This window comes from Pantherophis guttatus, chromosome 6 (assembly GCF_059756535.1).
Source record: "Pantherophis guttatus breed Tessera chromosome 6, ASM5975653v1, whole genome shotgun sequence".
In the NCBI taxonomy this organism is placed as follows: Eukaryota; Metazoa; Chordata; class Lepidosauria; order Squamata; family Colubridae; genus Pantherophis; species Pantherophis guttatus.
Window position 1 is genome coordinate 69,749,602 of NC_142068.1, and position 15,576 is coordinate 69,765,177.

At 35.2% G+C, this 15,576-nt stretch overlaps 1 protein-coding gene across 2 annotated transcripts in view; it reads right to left on the minus strand.

Annotated features, from left to right (window-relative positions):
• The window catches only part of HECTD2 (HECT domain E3 ubiquitin protein ligase 2), a 51,648-nt gene that overhangs the window by 16,836 nt on the left and 19,236 nt on the right, over positions 1-15,576 (minus strand). The window contains exons 5-14 of one of the 2 annotated variants that reach the window (XM_034430386.3): positions 14,323-14,412; positions 10,536-10,600; positions 9,456-9,501; positions 8,271-8,380; positions 7,592-7,740; positions 6,564-6,687; positions 3,766-3,862; positions 2,294-2,401; positions 1,236-1,368; positions 410-498 (exon numbers count right to left, since the gene is read on the minus strand). In XM_034430386.3, coding sequence (XP_034286277.2) covers positions 410-498; positions 1,236-1,368; positions 2,294-2,401; positions 3,766-3,862; positions 6,564-6,687; positions 7,592-7,740; positions 8,271-8,380; positions 9,456-9,501; positions 10,536-10,600; positions 14,323-14,412 — 1,011 coding nt within the window. The remainder of the gene's footprint in view (positions 1-409; positions 499-1,235; positions 1,369-2,293; positions 2,402-3,765; positions 3,863-6,563; positions 6,688-7,591; positions 7,741-8,270; positions 8,381-9,455; positions 9,502-10,535; positions 10,601-14,322; positions 14,413-15,576) is intronic. The other variant, XM_034430387.3, reaches the window with a different exon arrangement.

Consider the following 15,576-nt stretch of genomic DNA (forward strand, 5'->3'; position numbering starts at 1 on the left):
ATGAGGACTACCTAATATGTATTAGTTCTATAATCCTCAAGTCCTGCAAACAACTTTTTAAAAGTATTTGGGTCTAGAATCTGGCCATCACTCAATACTGAATACAGAACTTTTCTATTTGAACATATTAATTTGTGCATACAATCTTCCTTTATTAATAAGTTGTGACAGTAAACAGCAACTAATTCTGTCGAAATAATTTATTTATTTTTATATTTGAACCATTCTGTCAAATATGAAAATAAATAAACTTTCTGTCATAACTACTGTTCATCTCCACTGTACATAAATCTATAAATACAGTCAAATGTATGCTATGAAAATAAAAAATACATTAAAAATGCAAAGAATCTTACTATGGGGTATCAGCTGTGTATACAGCACCTTCTAGTGGATAGAAAAAGGATACAGCTCCAACCAATCGGAATTCAGAGTAATTATCACAGTTCAAACTACTAAACCAATGACAGTGAGAATCTTTGTGGTATGTAAACATCCCTATAGGAGAGAATAAATGTTTTTAAAATAAAATTATATTACTGTTCTCAAAAGATACTGTGAACTATGTCTAAAATTTTCATTCTTGTCTCTCAAAAATGTTCAAGTAATGGTTTTAAATAAATGTATACCTATATCATTACAGTAAAAGAATAATTTCTCTATTCACAAATTGCATTACTGGTTTTATTTCAAATACTGAAATATAACAAAACTGGAAGATCAGCTAGAGAAAACAAAACATATGCTAATTTCATTTTTAATTGAGAATTTATATCAGTTTTGTAAAATAGTTAAAACAATTGAAATGTAACATTAATATTTAATAAAATACAGTGTATACAGTATATTTCCTTAAATGTAAAGCATAACATGATGATTATAGGTATAATGATAATAATTCTTTAAAACATTCCAAAGAAGAATTACCCATTAATACTATTTCATACTTTAAATATTTTGTCCTGAATTTCTTAATTTCTTTGAGCTTCCCTATTAATTGAGGAGAAATTGTCAATTCTCTACCCAGAAAGAGAATCTGATATGCTTTGTATGGCCCTAAAAGGCTCTGTTATTGGAAGAATACAGGACAAGGCTATCACAAATGATCCAAGTGTGCAATAGATAGACAAACAATTAGGTGACTTAAAGGTCTTTGTTTAAAATTTCGTCACAAACAAACAAGTTTGGATTCATTAATTTTTATCTTATTTGGTTAAACATTAAGTAGAACTCACCATAGTCTGGCTGAAAAATTTGCCTAATTAGAAGAAGAAACCATTCTTTTGTTAGGCCACCCATGTCAAGACCAGCTTCTCCTACAAATGTAACTTTTAATTTCTTTTTTAAATCCGCTTGCTTCCTTGTGAGCTATCGAAAACAAAATGGTGAATAGTTAAAAACTATTATCTTATAAAATGAAACAAGTTAATAATGCTATTTGAACACTGTTTTGGAGAACAGGGAATATAAATGCAACATTTATAATACAAACTAACACTCAAATGTAAAGAAAAGCAAATTTTTGTCTTAGAAGGTTCAGCTATTAGGGGTGTCATTAATCTTTCTGTACAATTTCTATTTCTATTAGTAGAAATAATAGTTTTACTTTATTTAGCACAGTTCATATCCCACCTCTTTTATATATATTGTAAAAAATATACAGAGAAATTGGAATAGATGTTTAATAGATTGAAAACTAAGCCTTACAAGAGAATAATGGAATAGAGTATGTTTAACTTTAAGAAAGATAACATGGGTATATTTGCATTCATCAAGTACTTGAACAAATATAATGCAAAAAAAAAAAAAAAAAGCTTGTTCTCCATTATTTCGTCTATGTGACATAATATTATTGGAAGGCAGATTTTGGTTGAACTTTAAGATAAAAATCCTAATAAAGAAAGCGATTTAAAGAAAGTGGAACAATTCCCAGGGAAGGTAATGATTTTCCCTTCCCGGGATCTGCTCACGCAGAGGCTAGACAGCCACTTCCTGAGGATGATTTAATTTGGAACTCTGCATTTGGCATAGAGTTGGACATGAGGTCCTGAAGTGCCCTTTGGGTTCCATGACACTGTGATTTACGTGGTCTCTTCTCCATCATTTACTTTCTGTCCTCAAAGGCCAGAAATAAAGATTTCTGGACTTACCACAGCATAGTTGACCATTATATCTGAACTAGGAACTGTGGACAAATCAAAACGATTTATGACTTGAATATGGCAAGGATATCAATCTGAACCTATCAGACTGTTTTTTTTTCAACAGTTTTTAGAGAACCCATTTTGCATACCTCATCCAATGAATCACTAACTAGGTGCATTCTTCTCACTTTCACATTTAGGAATAGCATATTCATATCAGGTCTCTGCCTCCGAGATACTTTATCAACAAGGCTTTGCTGTTCCAAATCCAAAGTGGTTGTGGAAGGAAAAAAATAATGGTCATATATTGTCCTCTATGAATTATGAAAGATACTATGATACTGTAAACTAATTTTTACAACCTACCGTATTTTTCGGAGTATAAGATGCATCTACCTTTTTTGATGAGGAAAAGAAGAAAAAGAAATCGCCCTCTGCCCCTGAGCAATTTTGCCTTGTTGCAGCAAACAGCAAACAGCCTACTTTACTTTCATTTTTGTTTTCAGCATAGCTTGATTAGCACAAGGAAAAAAAAATCTGCTCCAGCAATTTACCTCTTTGCAGCAAGCAGCAGAGCCCTGAGCAAAACAGCTGAGAGTAAATCAGCTGAGAGTCGGGAGGCCAATCCAATCAACTTGTGCTAATTAGGCTGTGCTGAAGCTGAAAGGAGCTGTTTTTTCTTACTGTTTGCTTGTAAGGAGGTAACTGCTGTGAGGCAGAGGCCAAAGGGTGGGGGCCAGTGGGCGGGCGGGGCTACATTCGGTGTATAAGATGCGCCTAAATTTTCACCCCCTTTTAGGGGGAAAAAGATGCGTCTTATACTCTGAAAAATATGGTAAATATCTAATAATAATGCCAATTATACATGTTTCTGCCTGATCTTAATTATGGATAATGTTAAGTTAAGCAATAGGATTTGATTGGAATAATTTTTGATATAGAAACGTATTACCAAATAACTATAAATGTATGCATTCAGTGACATAGGCATCTTTCTTCTGTGGATAGTTTTGACAGCAATTATAGTACTGATACAGAAATTAAAAATATGCTCCACACTTAGCTTTCAGAATTTGTTAGCAATTAACTCCTCCTTACAATCCTTACACCCACATATCTTATAATACACTGTAGGAAAGAGGAACACTGAAGTGAAGAATAGTTACATCTATCTGTACATGTAAAAGTACAATTCTAGCAATGGTAAAGTCATTCCACCCTGGCATTTAAAAAGAACATAATCCTTTATAGTTTGTTCCATAATTATTTTAGATAAATATCTTCCCTCTTTGATATTACAAGTGTTTCATCATACTTGTTGGCTTTAGTAGGAATGAGCTCAGCAAATAAGTAGCAGATATTATTTTAAATTCCAAGATACCTGGAAAAGTTCCCACCGCTCTATACAGAGAGTAAACCATCCCAAATACATTGTTGTAGATAATGATTTATTAAATGTATATGTTGCCCAACTCGTAGCAACTCTGCAGTTAACTTAAAGCATAACTTAAGCTGTATCGTATCAGAAGTCTAAATATAGTTAAAAAGAAGAGACAAAGTATCTATAATGACATTATTTCAATTTTAATAGACAATTGATTTAATAAATAAGAATGCTTACCCGTGCAATATTTATCATTTGTTGTTCTGAATCCTTTTGAATTATAGCTTTTTTTGCTGCTACAGAAATAATGAATGGATATTGACAGAAGGAAAACCTAAATGACAAAATATTGCACGTATGTGTATATATTTATATTGAAAGAAACTAATGGAAGTAATATATAAAGACAATAAGCAGAATTACTGTAGGTAAATATAGGTAATCTTTGATTTATGATCACAATTGCTAATTAATTCTGTTGCTAAGCGAGACAGCTAAGTGACTTTTCCCCATTTTATGACCTTTATTGCCATAGCTGTTAAGTGAATCACTGCAGTTGTTAAATTAGTAGCATAGTTGTTAATCTGGTTTGCCCATTGACTTTGCATGTTGAAAGGCACCAAAAGGTGATCACATGACCCCGGTACCCTGCAACTATCATAAATATGAGTTAGTTGCCAAGTATCTGAATTTTGACCACATGACCATGGGTATGCTGCAATGGTCGTAAGTGTGAAAAACAATTATAAGTTACTTTTTTCAGTTGTAACTTCTAACGGTCACTAAATTAACTGTTGTTAAGTTGACGATTACCCATGTTAAAAAAGTAACTTAAAAAAGAAGTTAACTGCTTAGCAGTTCATAACATATACCTGTTTAGCTAATTCAAGGGACACAGATTTCCAATGCTGTATTCACTAAGTAATGTAGTCTTTCATTTCATTTTCATAAGAAATCTTTTTATTCCTATTCCTATTCCTCTACAGCTTATTTCTCTGTCTGTTTCGTCTCTGTTTATTTTCATTTGCACTTTGGAAACTTGAAATCACACAACCGTGTTTCCCCTGAAAATAAGGCCAAGCCTGATTTTTGGGGTGGGCGTAAACATACGCCCTCCCCTGAAAATAAGCCCTAGTGAAGGGTTGGGCATGGGCAGCACAGAACCTTCCCCGGTCAGCTAATGGCAGCTGGGTTCCTTAATGGCAACCCGCGGATCAGCTGAGCTGATCGGGAACTGTCCCAGCGTTCTTGGCACTCACTCGCTCACCCGCCTCCCATCCATCCATCTCCCTCGCCTGAAAACGCCCGCCCCGCTCGCAAGATAGCAGCTGCCCGGTACATCTTGCCATTTGGTGCCCACCCAGGCACCAGGCAGAGTGCCACTCATCGACTGAGTGGGATCTCCCCTCCGGCCAGGCAGAGTGCCACTCACCAACTGAGCGGTATCTCAGGATCACGATGTGGGCGAAGCCGGTGAGCACCAGGTCCTTGAGGAGTCTGAGCCGCCACCATCCCAGCACTGAGGCTGGCTTCCTCTGCGGCTTCCAAATCCCAGCTGGAAGCCACTGGAAGCGAAGAGGCCGGTTGGGCCAGCCGCCTGCTGCCGAGTCTTCCGGGAGCCAGGGCAGCCACATGGACCTGGAACCATTCCCTTTCTATAGTTCCAGGTCCATGCACCTGCCCCGGATCCCAGACTCAGCAGCAGGTGGCTGGCCCGACCGGCCTCTTCTCCGCTTCCAGCCAGGGTTTGGAAACCGCATGGATGGCAGCGGCGCGGACTCCTCAAGGACCTGGGGCTCACTAGCTTCGCCCACATCGTGATCCTGGAATACTGCTTGGTTGGTGAGTGGCGCTCTGCCTGGGCAGAGGGGGTGTGTCCGCTGGGTGGGCACCAAGTGGCAAGAGGTGCTGGGCGGCTGCTCTCTTGCGAGTGGGCTCCCGAAGAGCTGGGCATAGGAACATGAGGACGCGGGCACGGCCTTGTGCGAACAGCTGACGAGCAGCAGCACAACACAGAAGCAACCATGAGCACCCCCAAAATAATAAGACCCGTGATAATAAGGCCAAGCCCTTATTTTGGGTTCAAAAGAAAATAAGACCCTGTCTTATTTTCGGGGAAACACGGTAGTTAGAGGCAACTGACTTGTACCCTATTGAAAAGCCACTGAAAATGTCAAAAACGAGAATCTTTCTTAAATAAATATTGATATTCTGGACAGTTGAAATGAAACAGAATTATTGGAGAAACCAATGTTTCTCCAGCATAATACCTTCCATGTGTATCAGTCTGATGTTTCAGAATTATGGTCATTGAAAAATATAAATGATGTATTCCAGGCCATATTAAGCTAATTAGATAGAGAAAATCTAGAGCCTAAAGAATAACTTGATATGACTAATAAAGAGCACTGAAGGGGCTATTGACAGAACACCATATAGAGAATAAGTCAGCCTTAATAGCATTACAGGCAGCTATAACAGCTATAAACGACACACAAAAATGATCCTGGATATTTGATCTTCAACTAACCTCTAGTCAAAAATTGAAATACTTTTTACATTCCACAGAGCATTTTAAAGTTTTAAGTACATTAAATTATTGTTAACATTTAATTCTCTCCTTTCAATGTTTAGAGAACTACACACAAAAAGATTACAATATGAAATGTCAAAAAAGGCTATATTGCTTTTATGCTAAGTTTCTTGGAAAGTTGTTTTGAAAAAAAGTCCTTTATCATTTGTATTTCAAAATTGTTCAGATTGTTCCAAATACTAAGAATAAACTGATTCTGAATACTGAAAAAACATTTACAGTTTTGTTGTGAATGGATATGCAATTTACTTTGGAAAAAAAGCACATTTTAGCTCTCAAAAATGAATTTGTTGCGAACCAAAAGCTAACGAAAAATTGTAAGAAAATTATAATCTGGTGCAGGCTGATAACCTGTGTATCACTAATCAAGTATTGTAAAATAGTTATTTTATAAATAAAAATTACTATTAAACCTTTATTTTTAAAATAAATAATCCCTTACCTATGAGAATTTCCATAACACTGCCAGTTATGATAATCTTCCATAAGATCAATATGATCTAGCGTAGAATTATAAAAATCCGTATATGAAATAAGAGAAGGATTAGTTAGACTATTTGAAGCATCTGAAATGACATAATTTAGTTATTAGTAATAATGTTTGGCAACCTTGTTTAAAACAATGAAATTAAGACTTGTTAAAAAAACCCAATAATATTCTTTGATGCAACAATATTTTCTAATAGAAGGGATAAGTTTAGACTTTTAAAAGTATGAGTGGAACCAGAAAACTTTACATAGTTTTTGGTGGTAACATACAGGTAGTCCTCGATTTACAATCACAACTGAGCCCAAAATTTCTGTTGCTAAGCAAGTCAGTTGTTAGGAGAGGTGGCCTCATTTTATGACCTTTTTTTGCCATAGCTGTTAAGCATTTCCCACACTGACTTTGTTTGTTGGAAGCCAGATGAGAAGGTTACAAATAGTGATGCCATGACCTTGGGACACTGCAACTGTCATAAATATATTGTAATTGCCAAGCACCTGAATTTTGATCATGGGGATGTTGCAATGTTGTAACTTCAAACAGTCACTAAACAAATGGTTGTAAGTCGAGGACCACTACATGTAATTTTGATCCTTTTAATATGTTAGTAAAGATGAACTACTGCAGCATTCTTTTTTTAATTAACAGTCTCACTTTTATATTCTTAGATAACTGAAACAGGATCATTGCTATAATATATTAATTTACAATGGCATTCTTTATAACAGCTGTAATCACAAATCCTCCAAGCCATTAGAAATATTACTACTATTATAATCTCTTAAAAGTGGCTAAAAATGATTATAAAATACTGTACCATATAAACATTATACATACATGTTCTGTTGAAATGTTTTCTGCTATTATGTAATATGTTAGTTTAAAGAGAAAAGACTAATTTTATACTGACATAATTTGTGATGATTTAATGCGTTATAGCTATGAGAATTCAGAAAATATTAACTGCATCTAAACAAACTTACTAAATAAAGACAAAACTTTGGTTGCTGATGGAATCCACCAGGTACACTTCTCCATAGGAGGCAAATCTTCAGGTTTTGCCGGAAACAGCCGCAAAGAAATAAATTGTATGATTCTCTCTATAATATGCTTGATTCGCTTCTGTGACATCCTATAAAATATATTAATATTGGTTTTATAATAGCAGGAGTGCTAATAGAATTCTTAGTCCTTACTTCTTAATAACAGTCCACAAAATGTTTCTATGAAACATTCATGAGAAATATAAATATTCTAGAGAAAATTTATTCAGCAGAATTATTAACCCTTTCTATGAAAGGTAAGTTACTTTTTCTAACCTATTGTTGCCAATTCAGCATGTGGTTGTAACTACATAAGTACATAACTACTATAAATTGGTGAATGTATGTCATTGAAATCAGTTCACATTTTGGTTTAGGCACAGAATTTCCTTTCCAGTACTCTGAGAAAGTCAAGCTCATTCGGGACAGTTTTTGTTGTAATAATGAATAAAGTTTAATTGATATAAAACATAATTCATGGAGTTTATAAATCTTAGCAAGATTTTCTTCAATAATTATGAGTACTTCAGGGTATTTTGACTACCATACATAAATAATAACCACTTATAATAACTGAAATATAAAACCCATAATTTTAAACAACAGAAAATAGCCTTACTTCTTAAACCAGTGAATTAGGTAGTGATGATTATCTTCGGGTAAGGCAGCAATCTGTCTTAGCAAGTGAGCAAAAATAACATATGTTGTTGTGTTACTAAACAGAGGATTCTGAAAAAGATTAAAAACACTTCATTAGTATATTGTAAAAAAAACAAAATAAACTGTCTCCAAATTATAATAATATTACTGGAATAAGTTTAAGTTATTTTGATTGGTTCTGATAAAGTATAACCCAACTGTGGATTTTTCTCATTATGGAGCAACACATGGATTGTTTTATGATTATTTTTCTCTTAAAAAGTAACATTTCCTCTGACTCCTGGGACTTCATCAACGAGTTCAATTTTCTGAAGTAACCATACAACACCCCTAGAAGTTAAAAGGCTGTCTTTTCCTTTGCATTGAAAATAGATGGAGTATTGTATGATTCTGTCAGTGATTAATTGCTATACAAGCAACCTTACCCAACAGTGTTGTTGAGTTACGATGGAATTAAGCTAGAAACATAATAAGATGATGCTATCCCTGTTCTAATTATATCACTGAGATAAAAGCATATATTAAATCAGTTCATTGATTTCAAAAGTGAATTAGCACAGCAATAACCTTTTAAACACAGCAGTACCAGACAGTTTGTTTTGAACCTGAACAAAATCCAGTCAAGATAAAAGCTCCCCTCAATAAATTTCACTCCGGAAGATATATTGAAGTGCTAACTGCAATCATAAATTATCATACACAAATAAATGTGAATACATGTACTAGGATGTTTCAAATAGTGAGACTAATCTTTTCTTGTATTTGATGCTCATTATTGTTAGAATTCTCTTTGGACATAAGCATGGTAAAGATGCAAAGGGCAGGACTGTAGGAGATGACCAGGCTGAGCCTAAGGCAGGGGTCAAACGCATCATCAACCATGAGTCCCTGTGCGCCACAAGAGATCTAAGTCCAGCCCACCTTGAATTCCTTTCTATTCCTACTTCCCACTAATTTCCCGACCGTTAGTAGCTCAGATTTTTGTAGGGGATCTTAAGTTTGCAATAAATTTTTTTATTCATTTGAACTGCCTGAATCTCCTGATTTCCCCGCGCTTGACAAGGACTGGCATAATGAGTGCTAGGTAAATTAACATAACTTGCAACAGAAGATGGCATACAAAGATCTTTTTTCCCCTTCTTACCTGTAGAAGAACAAAATATGCTCTGATATCATCTTTTGTTTGTGGCCTGAAAGAACATGAATAAGTGAAAAATGAAAGGCACAATCTAAGTGTGTGAATGCATACTCAACTGTATTTAAGTGGAATTACAGCTATTTTATTCTAGTTAGACTGTGCATAAATGATGTAGTTACTTAATGCACGCAATAGATACAAACTCAAGGTAAACCGCTCCAAACTCGAATGCAGAAAATACGACTTCAGCAACAGAGTGGTCAATGCCTGGAATGCACTACCTGACTCTGTGGTTTCTTCCCCAAATCCCCACAACTTTAACTTTAGACTGGCTACTGTTGACCTCACCCCATTCCTAAGAGGTCTGTAAGGGGCGTGCATAAGAACACCAGCGTGCCTACCATCCCTGTCCTAATGTTCCCTTTAATTGTATTCATTTTATGTATTCAATTCATGCTTATACATATATATATTATCTAATACGTACTCGACAAAATAAATAAATAAATAAATAAATAAAATAATTTAAGTAAATATAAAGGCATATCACATAGACATTAATAATCTCCGATTATGTGACAAAATTATCCCGTTATATGTAACACTTTGGAATGAGATTTTTCATCAGAAAGAGAAAATGTTTTACATTTGTTCATCTGAGTTTTTATTTATCAAACTCACATGTTAAAAATTATATATTAATAAGCTTGTAAATTGTGAAATGCAGAGAATAGAAATATGTCACAATTTTGTACAGAGGCGTAATATTGATATCTGTTAATAGACTTATTGCAAAAATTGTAAGATCAACAATGTAAGTACTCGATTCAAGTCACTTCTTCCTCTTCTTGTTCCCACAACAACCCGTGAGGTGAGTTTTGCTGAGGCTGGCCCAGTCACCTAGAAGGCTTTCATGCCTAAAGCGGGATTGTGTAGAACTCACATTTTCCTGGTTTTTAGGCCAGCACCTTGACCATTGCATTAAACTGGCTCTGATGTCTAATAGGTTATGTATTTAAAATTCAAATTCTGTGGAAATTGAAATGTCATATGTTATAGACATATATAAAAGTTAGTTGTATTTACCCTTTCCATTCATGCAATAAACCATTAATTATTCCTTTTAGGACACACTTCTGGATATCTTGAGGCTAGAACAAATAAAAAAGGAGTGAAATAACAACCCAAATAGATTTTTATCAGTAGCACAGTTGAAACAATTATTATTATGAAGTGGTCAGATCACAATTGTAAAAATGAGAATTTAAAAACATTTACATAAAATGCAATAGATTTTTAAAGCATAATTCTGAAATGCAGAAAGAATCTCAAAATGTAACTTTTTTTTCAAAATTACCGATTGGTGATCTTTTTTCTAAGTTCAATTTTTCTATTTCAAACTCACTGAATTCGTCCCCCTCCCCTTGTGTCTTTTCCTTTCTTTATAGAGATATAAACTGATTTTTGCTTTTATATAGTGGGGCAATCAATTTTCTGGAATCTATCATAGCATAGGAAAAAGCAATTTTTACCACTTTCTATTGGCAGTAAGAGATTTCTATATGTTCATATAATTGTTTAAATAGTTATGACCATTTTCAAATGTTACTTCTGAGACTGATGATAATACACACACACACATATATACATACACATATTATGTATAAAAAAGATGATAGGTAGGTAGATGGATGGATGGATGGATGGAGAGGTGGGTTTCAGCAGGTTCTGACAGTTTTGGAAAACCTGTAGCGGAAATTTTGAGTAGTTCAGAGAACCGGTAATAAAAATTCTGACTGGCCCCGCTCCATCTATTCTCTGCCTCCCAAGTCCCAGATGATCAGGAGCAAATGGGGATTCTGCAGTATCCTCCCCCTGGATTGGGAAGGGAATGGAGATTTTATAGTATCCTTCCCCTGGAGTGGGGTGGGAATGGAGATTTTATAGTATCCTTCCCCTGCCACACCCACCAAGCCATGCCCACCAAGCCACGCCCACAGAACCGTTAGTAAAAATTTTTGAAACCCACCACTGGATGGCTGGCTGGCTGGCTGGCTGATAGATTCCAGTTTTTAAAAGATAAGTTTTTATTGTAATGGAAAAATCCCTTTAAGTCTAAAACTTTACAAAATATCTATTTTCCATTTCTAGGTTTATTTTAGGAAAAATATTTCATTGTAAGACACCAATTTCATTATGGTATTACTTAATTACAGAATAGCCAATAACATACTAAATCAGGGGTGTCAAACTCAATTTTATTGAGGGCCGCATCAGGGTTATGTTTGACCTTGGGGGCATGGGGGTGGGGGCACCCTCCCAAGCACTGTTTTTGCTGACAGAGGCACTGCAGGGTGGTCCTTCACTGTTTCCAGGGCCTGCGGGCCAGATCTAAGCACCCTGCGAGCCATGAGCCTTGAGTTTGACACCCCTGTACTAAATCATAATACTGAAAGTTATGACTAAAGGAAAAGGTGTGTTTTTCTCTGATGGAGAAAGAGTAATTTATCTTTTTGGAATTTACAGATCTTTTTTCAGACTGTTTATATTTTTGGTGGCAAAGCTAGAGCATGTAAGACTAAATGACATTTAAATTAATGGACTGTGAGCAATGGGAAGCACAACCTCTGCACATACTTTGTTCCATGGTATAGATGAATAGGACTTTAGTCATACCTATTTCTCTGAATTGTACTTACTGAGCTATTAAATATTACAATTTAAAAATAATCATAGCTTTCTACACGCTCTTAAGGAGTAAACAATTGTTAGTGGAATTTTACTTTTAAATGTTCCTCATATTTATAAATCACTAAAGTATGTAATATCCCAAGAGAATAATTTCAAATGTTGCATTCTATTCAGTAGTGGGTTGCTCCCAGTTCGGACCAGTTCACAAGAACTGGTAGTAAAACCGGCGGGAGGCTCTGCCCACTGACCCGGACGTCATTATAAGTGATCTGCGCATGTGCAGAAGAGTGCACGTATGTGAGCGAAGCGAGCGCGCCAGGGGTGGGTTCTACTTACCTTTACTACTGGTTTGCAATGGGATCTGCGTGTGCGCTCATTTTGCTCGCGCGCCTTGCTTCTGCGCAGATTGCTTCTGATGATATCAGGGTCAGTGGGCAGAGCCTCCCGCTGGTTTTACTACCAGTTCTATAGAACCGGTCAGAACCGGGGGCAACCTCCCATTGGAGCACGCACGCGTGGGCACGATGCAAACCGGTAGTAAAGGTAAGTAGAACCCACCCCTGATTCTAATAGTATCTACTTTTGAAGCTGGATGGCAGCGACTACTTAAAATTTCTCCATTCTAATGTAGGTAGATAAATTGCTGTAACTCAACAATGCATTTGTTGATCACTTTAGCATCTTCCTCCCAAAGTAATTATTATCTTTCTACATTTTTATATACCCTATGTTGCTATGAATATTAAACTTCACAAAAATTAGGTCTTTTCATTCATATTTTATATCAACATAGTATTTTTCTCTTCTCTATTTTGCATCTCCTTTTTAGAAATGAACTGCTGACCATGCAACATAGATCAGGTTCTGGTCAGGTGAGTATTTGGAAAGAAGCTGAAAGAGGGAGAGAATTCATAAAGCATTGTGAATCAGTATGTACAGTTCTTTTTAAAATAATTATATAAAACATATAATTCCTACCAACCACTTCCAAGAGATGATAATCTTTCATTTTCCCATGCATTTTTTACAGAAATTATTTTGTCTCAGTTTCAAGTGAATCATCTGTATCTCTGTCCATTTATGCAGAATTTCACAGACCCAAAAGCAAACAATATTTCTTCCAGCCCTTACAGATAAATAAAAAGTAAAGGTAAAAGTTCCCCTCACACATATGTGCTAGTTGTTCCCGACTCTAGGTGCTCATCTCTGTTTCAAAGCCGAAGAGCCAGCGCTGTCAAAGACGTCTCCGTGGTCATGTGGCCGGCATGACTAAATGCCAAAGGCGCACGGAACACTGTTACCTTCCCACCAAAGATGGTCCCTATTTTTCTAGTTGCATTTTTTATGTGCTTTTGAATTGCTAGATTGGCAGAAGCTGGGACAGGTAACGGGAGCTCACCCCATTACGTGGCACTAGGGATTCGAACCACTGAACTGCCAACCTTTTGATTGACAAGCTCAGCGCCTTAGCCACTGAGCCACCACGTACAGATAAATAGTCTGCAACTAAAGACCAGTAGTATCTATAACAATTTTGTGATGTGGAAATTAATTAAAATTCAGAAACATTTCAGTTTGAAAATATTATTTAGATATGTTAGCCATGATACAATGCTGTACAGTTGTTATTGGAAACTTATTTAGATTTGTTCTCTGTTTAAAACGAATATATGTTCAAATTCATATTGTCATTATCTTTCTCATGTAAACTTATTTCATGGTTCAGTTCAGGTTTATGTGGACAGATTAAATTATGCAACTAAGTTAAATAATTTATTTTTGAAAATAACATTACATTATAATATATAAAAATAAAATTAGCATTTATTGTTTATAGTGTTCTGCAGTGATTATTTCAAAGGCAAAAAGATATTTTAGACCAAGTGGGGACATTATCTGTATACCTTAGTTTATATTTAATAATCATTTAAAAGAACCCTCTGAGGTTTACACCATCTTTTCAGTTATAATTTAAAAACAAATGAGGCAAACTCAAAGAGATTATAAATCCTGATAATTATTAAAGTGTACTTTAGAAATATTGACACTTACAACAACTGTATAAACTCAGAAGCTACCCAATATCTAAAATAATAACTCAAAAAAATTGAACTGTAATATAAAGATATTATAGTATTCTGCACAAGATTACAAAGCAGAAAGCAAATAGTAGTTGACTTACAGCTTGAAGTAAGGTATCATAAACTGCATTCACATATTTAGCATCAATTCCACAATCTTCAATGGAATTAAAAGGAGTTTCAGTATATTTCTGCAAATTGAAATAATAAACATGAGATAATTTTCTCTAATGTATTTTCAACTTGTGTTACAACTATAATTTTTGGAATAGTATTATTTATTTTTAAAAACGTTATAATTAAATGTTTTTATTCACTTAATGGAATTTTGGGCAGCAAACAATGAGACAATATACTTAAAAACTAATATAATAAAGTTTACATTGAAAAAACAAATGAACATCAGCATCATAGCCCTCAATTCAGCTATGGCCAAAGGTACAATGAAATAAAATTGCTGTGTTTGTGAAAAGACTGAAGAAGGGGAGTTATGTGTGTTTCTGGGAAGAATGGTTATCCTATATTGGCGGTAACAACCAAGAACTCCTGCCATTTTGTCCATATCACATACCTCAGATGATAGAGGGGATTCTAGTGGACTTTTTTTTAATCATCATTTTGGGGAGGCAGATCCCATTCTGGTAAGGGTTGCCTGATATAATCTAGTGCTAGGCCATGTAAGGCTTTAAGTGTAATGACCAGCACGTTGAATTTTGCCTGGAAATCTACAGCAATCTCAAAATGGATGTCAATTGCCATGGTGGAACTGAACAGTCAGTGCTACATTCTGCATTTTGTACCAACTGTACAAAATTCAGGGTTGTCTCTAAAGACAGCTCTACATATAAAGCATGTTGCAATAGTCTCACATGACGTGTAAGATACTGAGATGTGTACGGTCCAGATAGGACTGCAACTGGTGCACTTCAGAAACTGAAGTTTCTGAAGTTCACCAGTTCAGGGTAACGTCCCGCCAGTCAAAATTTCTACCTATTCTTTAAGCAGGAAGTCTCCCAAGTCTTCCACTAACTCCTTCAGTGTAATCATTTGGAAATATGGTGGGGGACAGTGGCAAGGTTAAGATTCTTGCCTCCTGAATAGATGTATATTGTGGCTCTGAAAATGCTAATCTTTCAACTTGTATTCTGAATATACTCCATCTATGTTTTTTCTTTTTGGAGTTCATACTTTCTGGTTTTTATTTATTTACAGATACAGTTGTAGTTTTCATAATATTTACAAAATATACATTTCCAAAAACACAAAGCTTCAATTGAGAAAACGACTTTGAAACAATATAAAAATAATGCATTTTATGGTATTGGTTTCTTTAAAAAACACATTTTTTCCTTTAA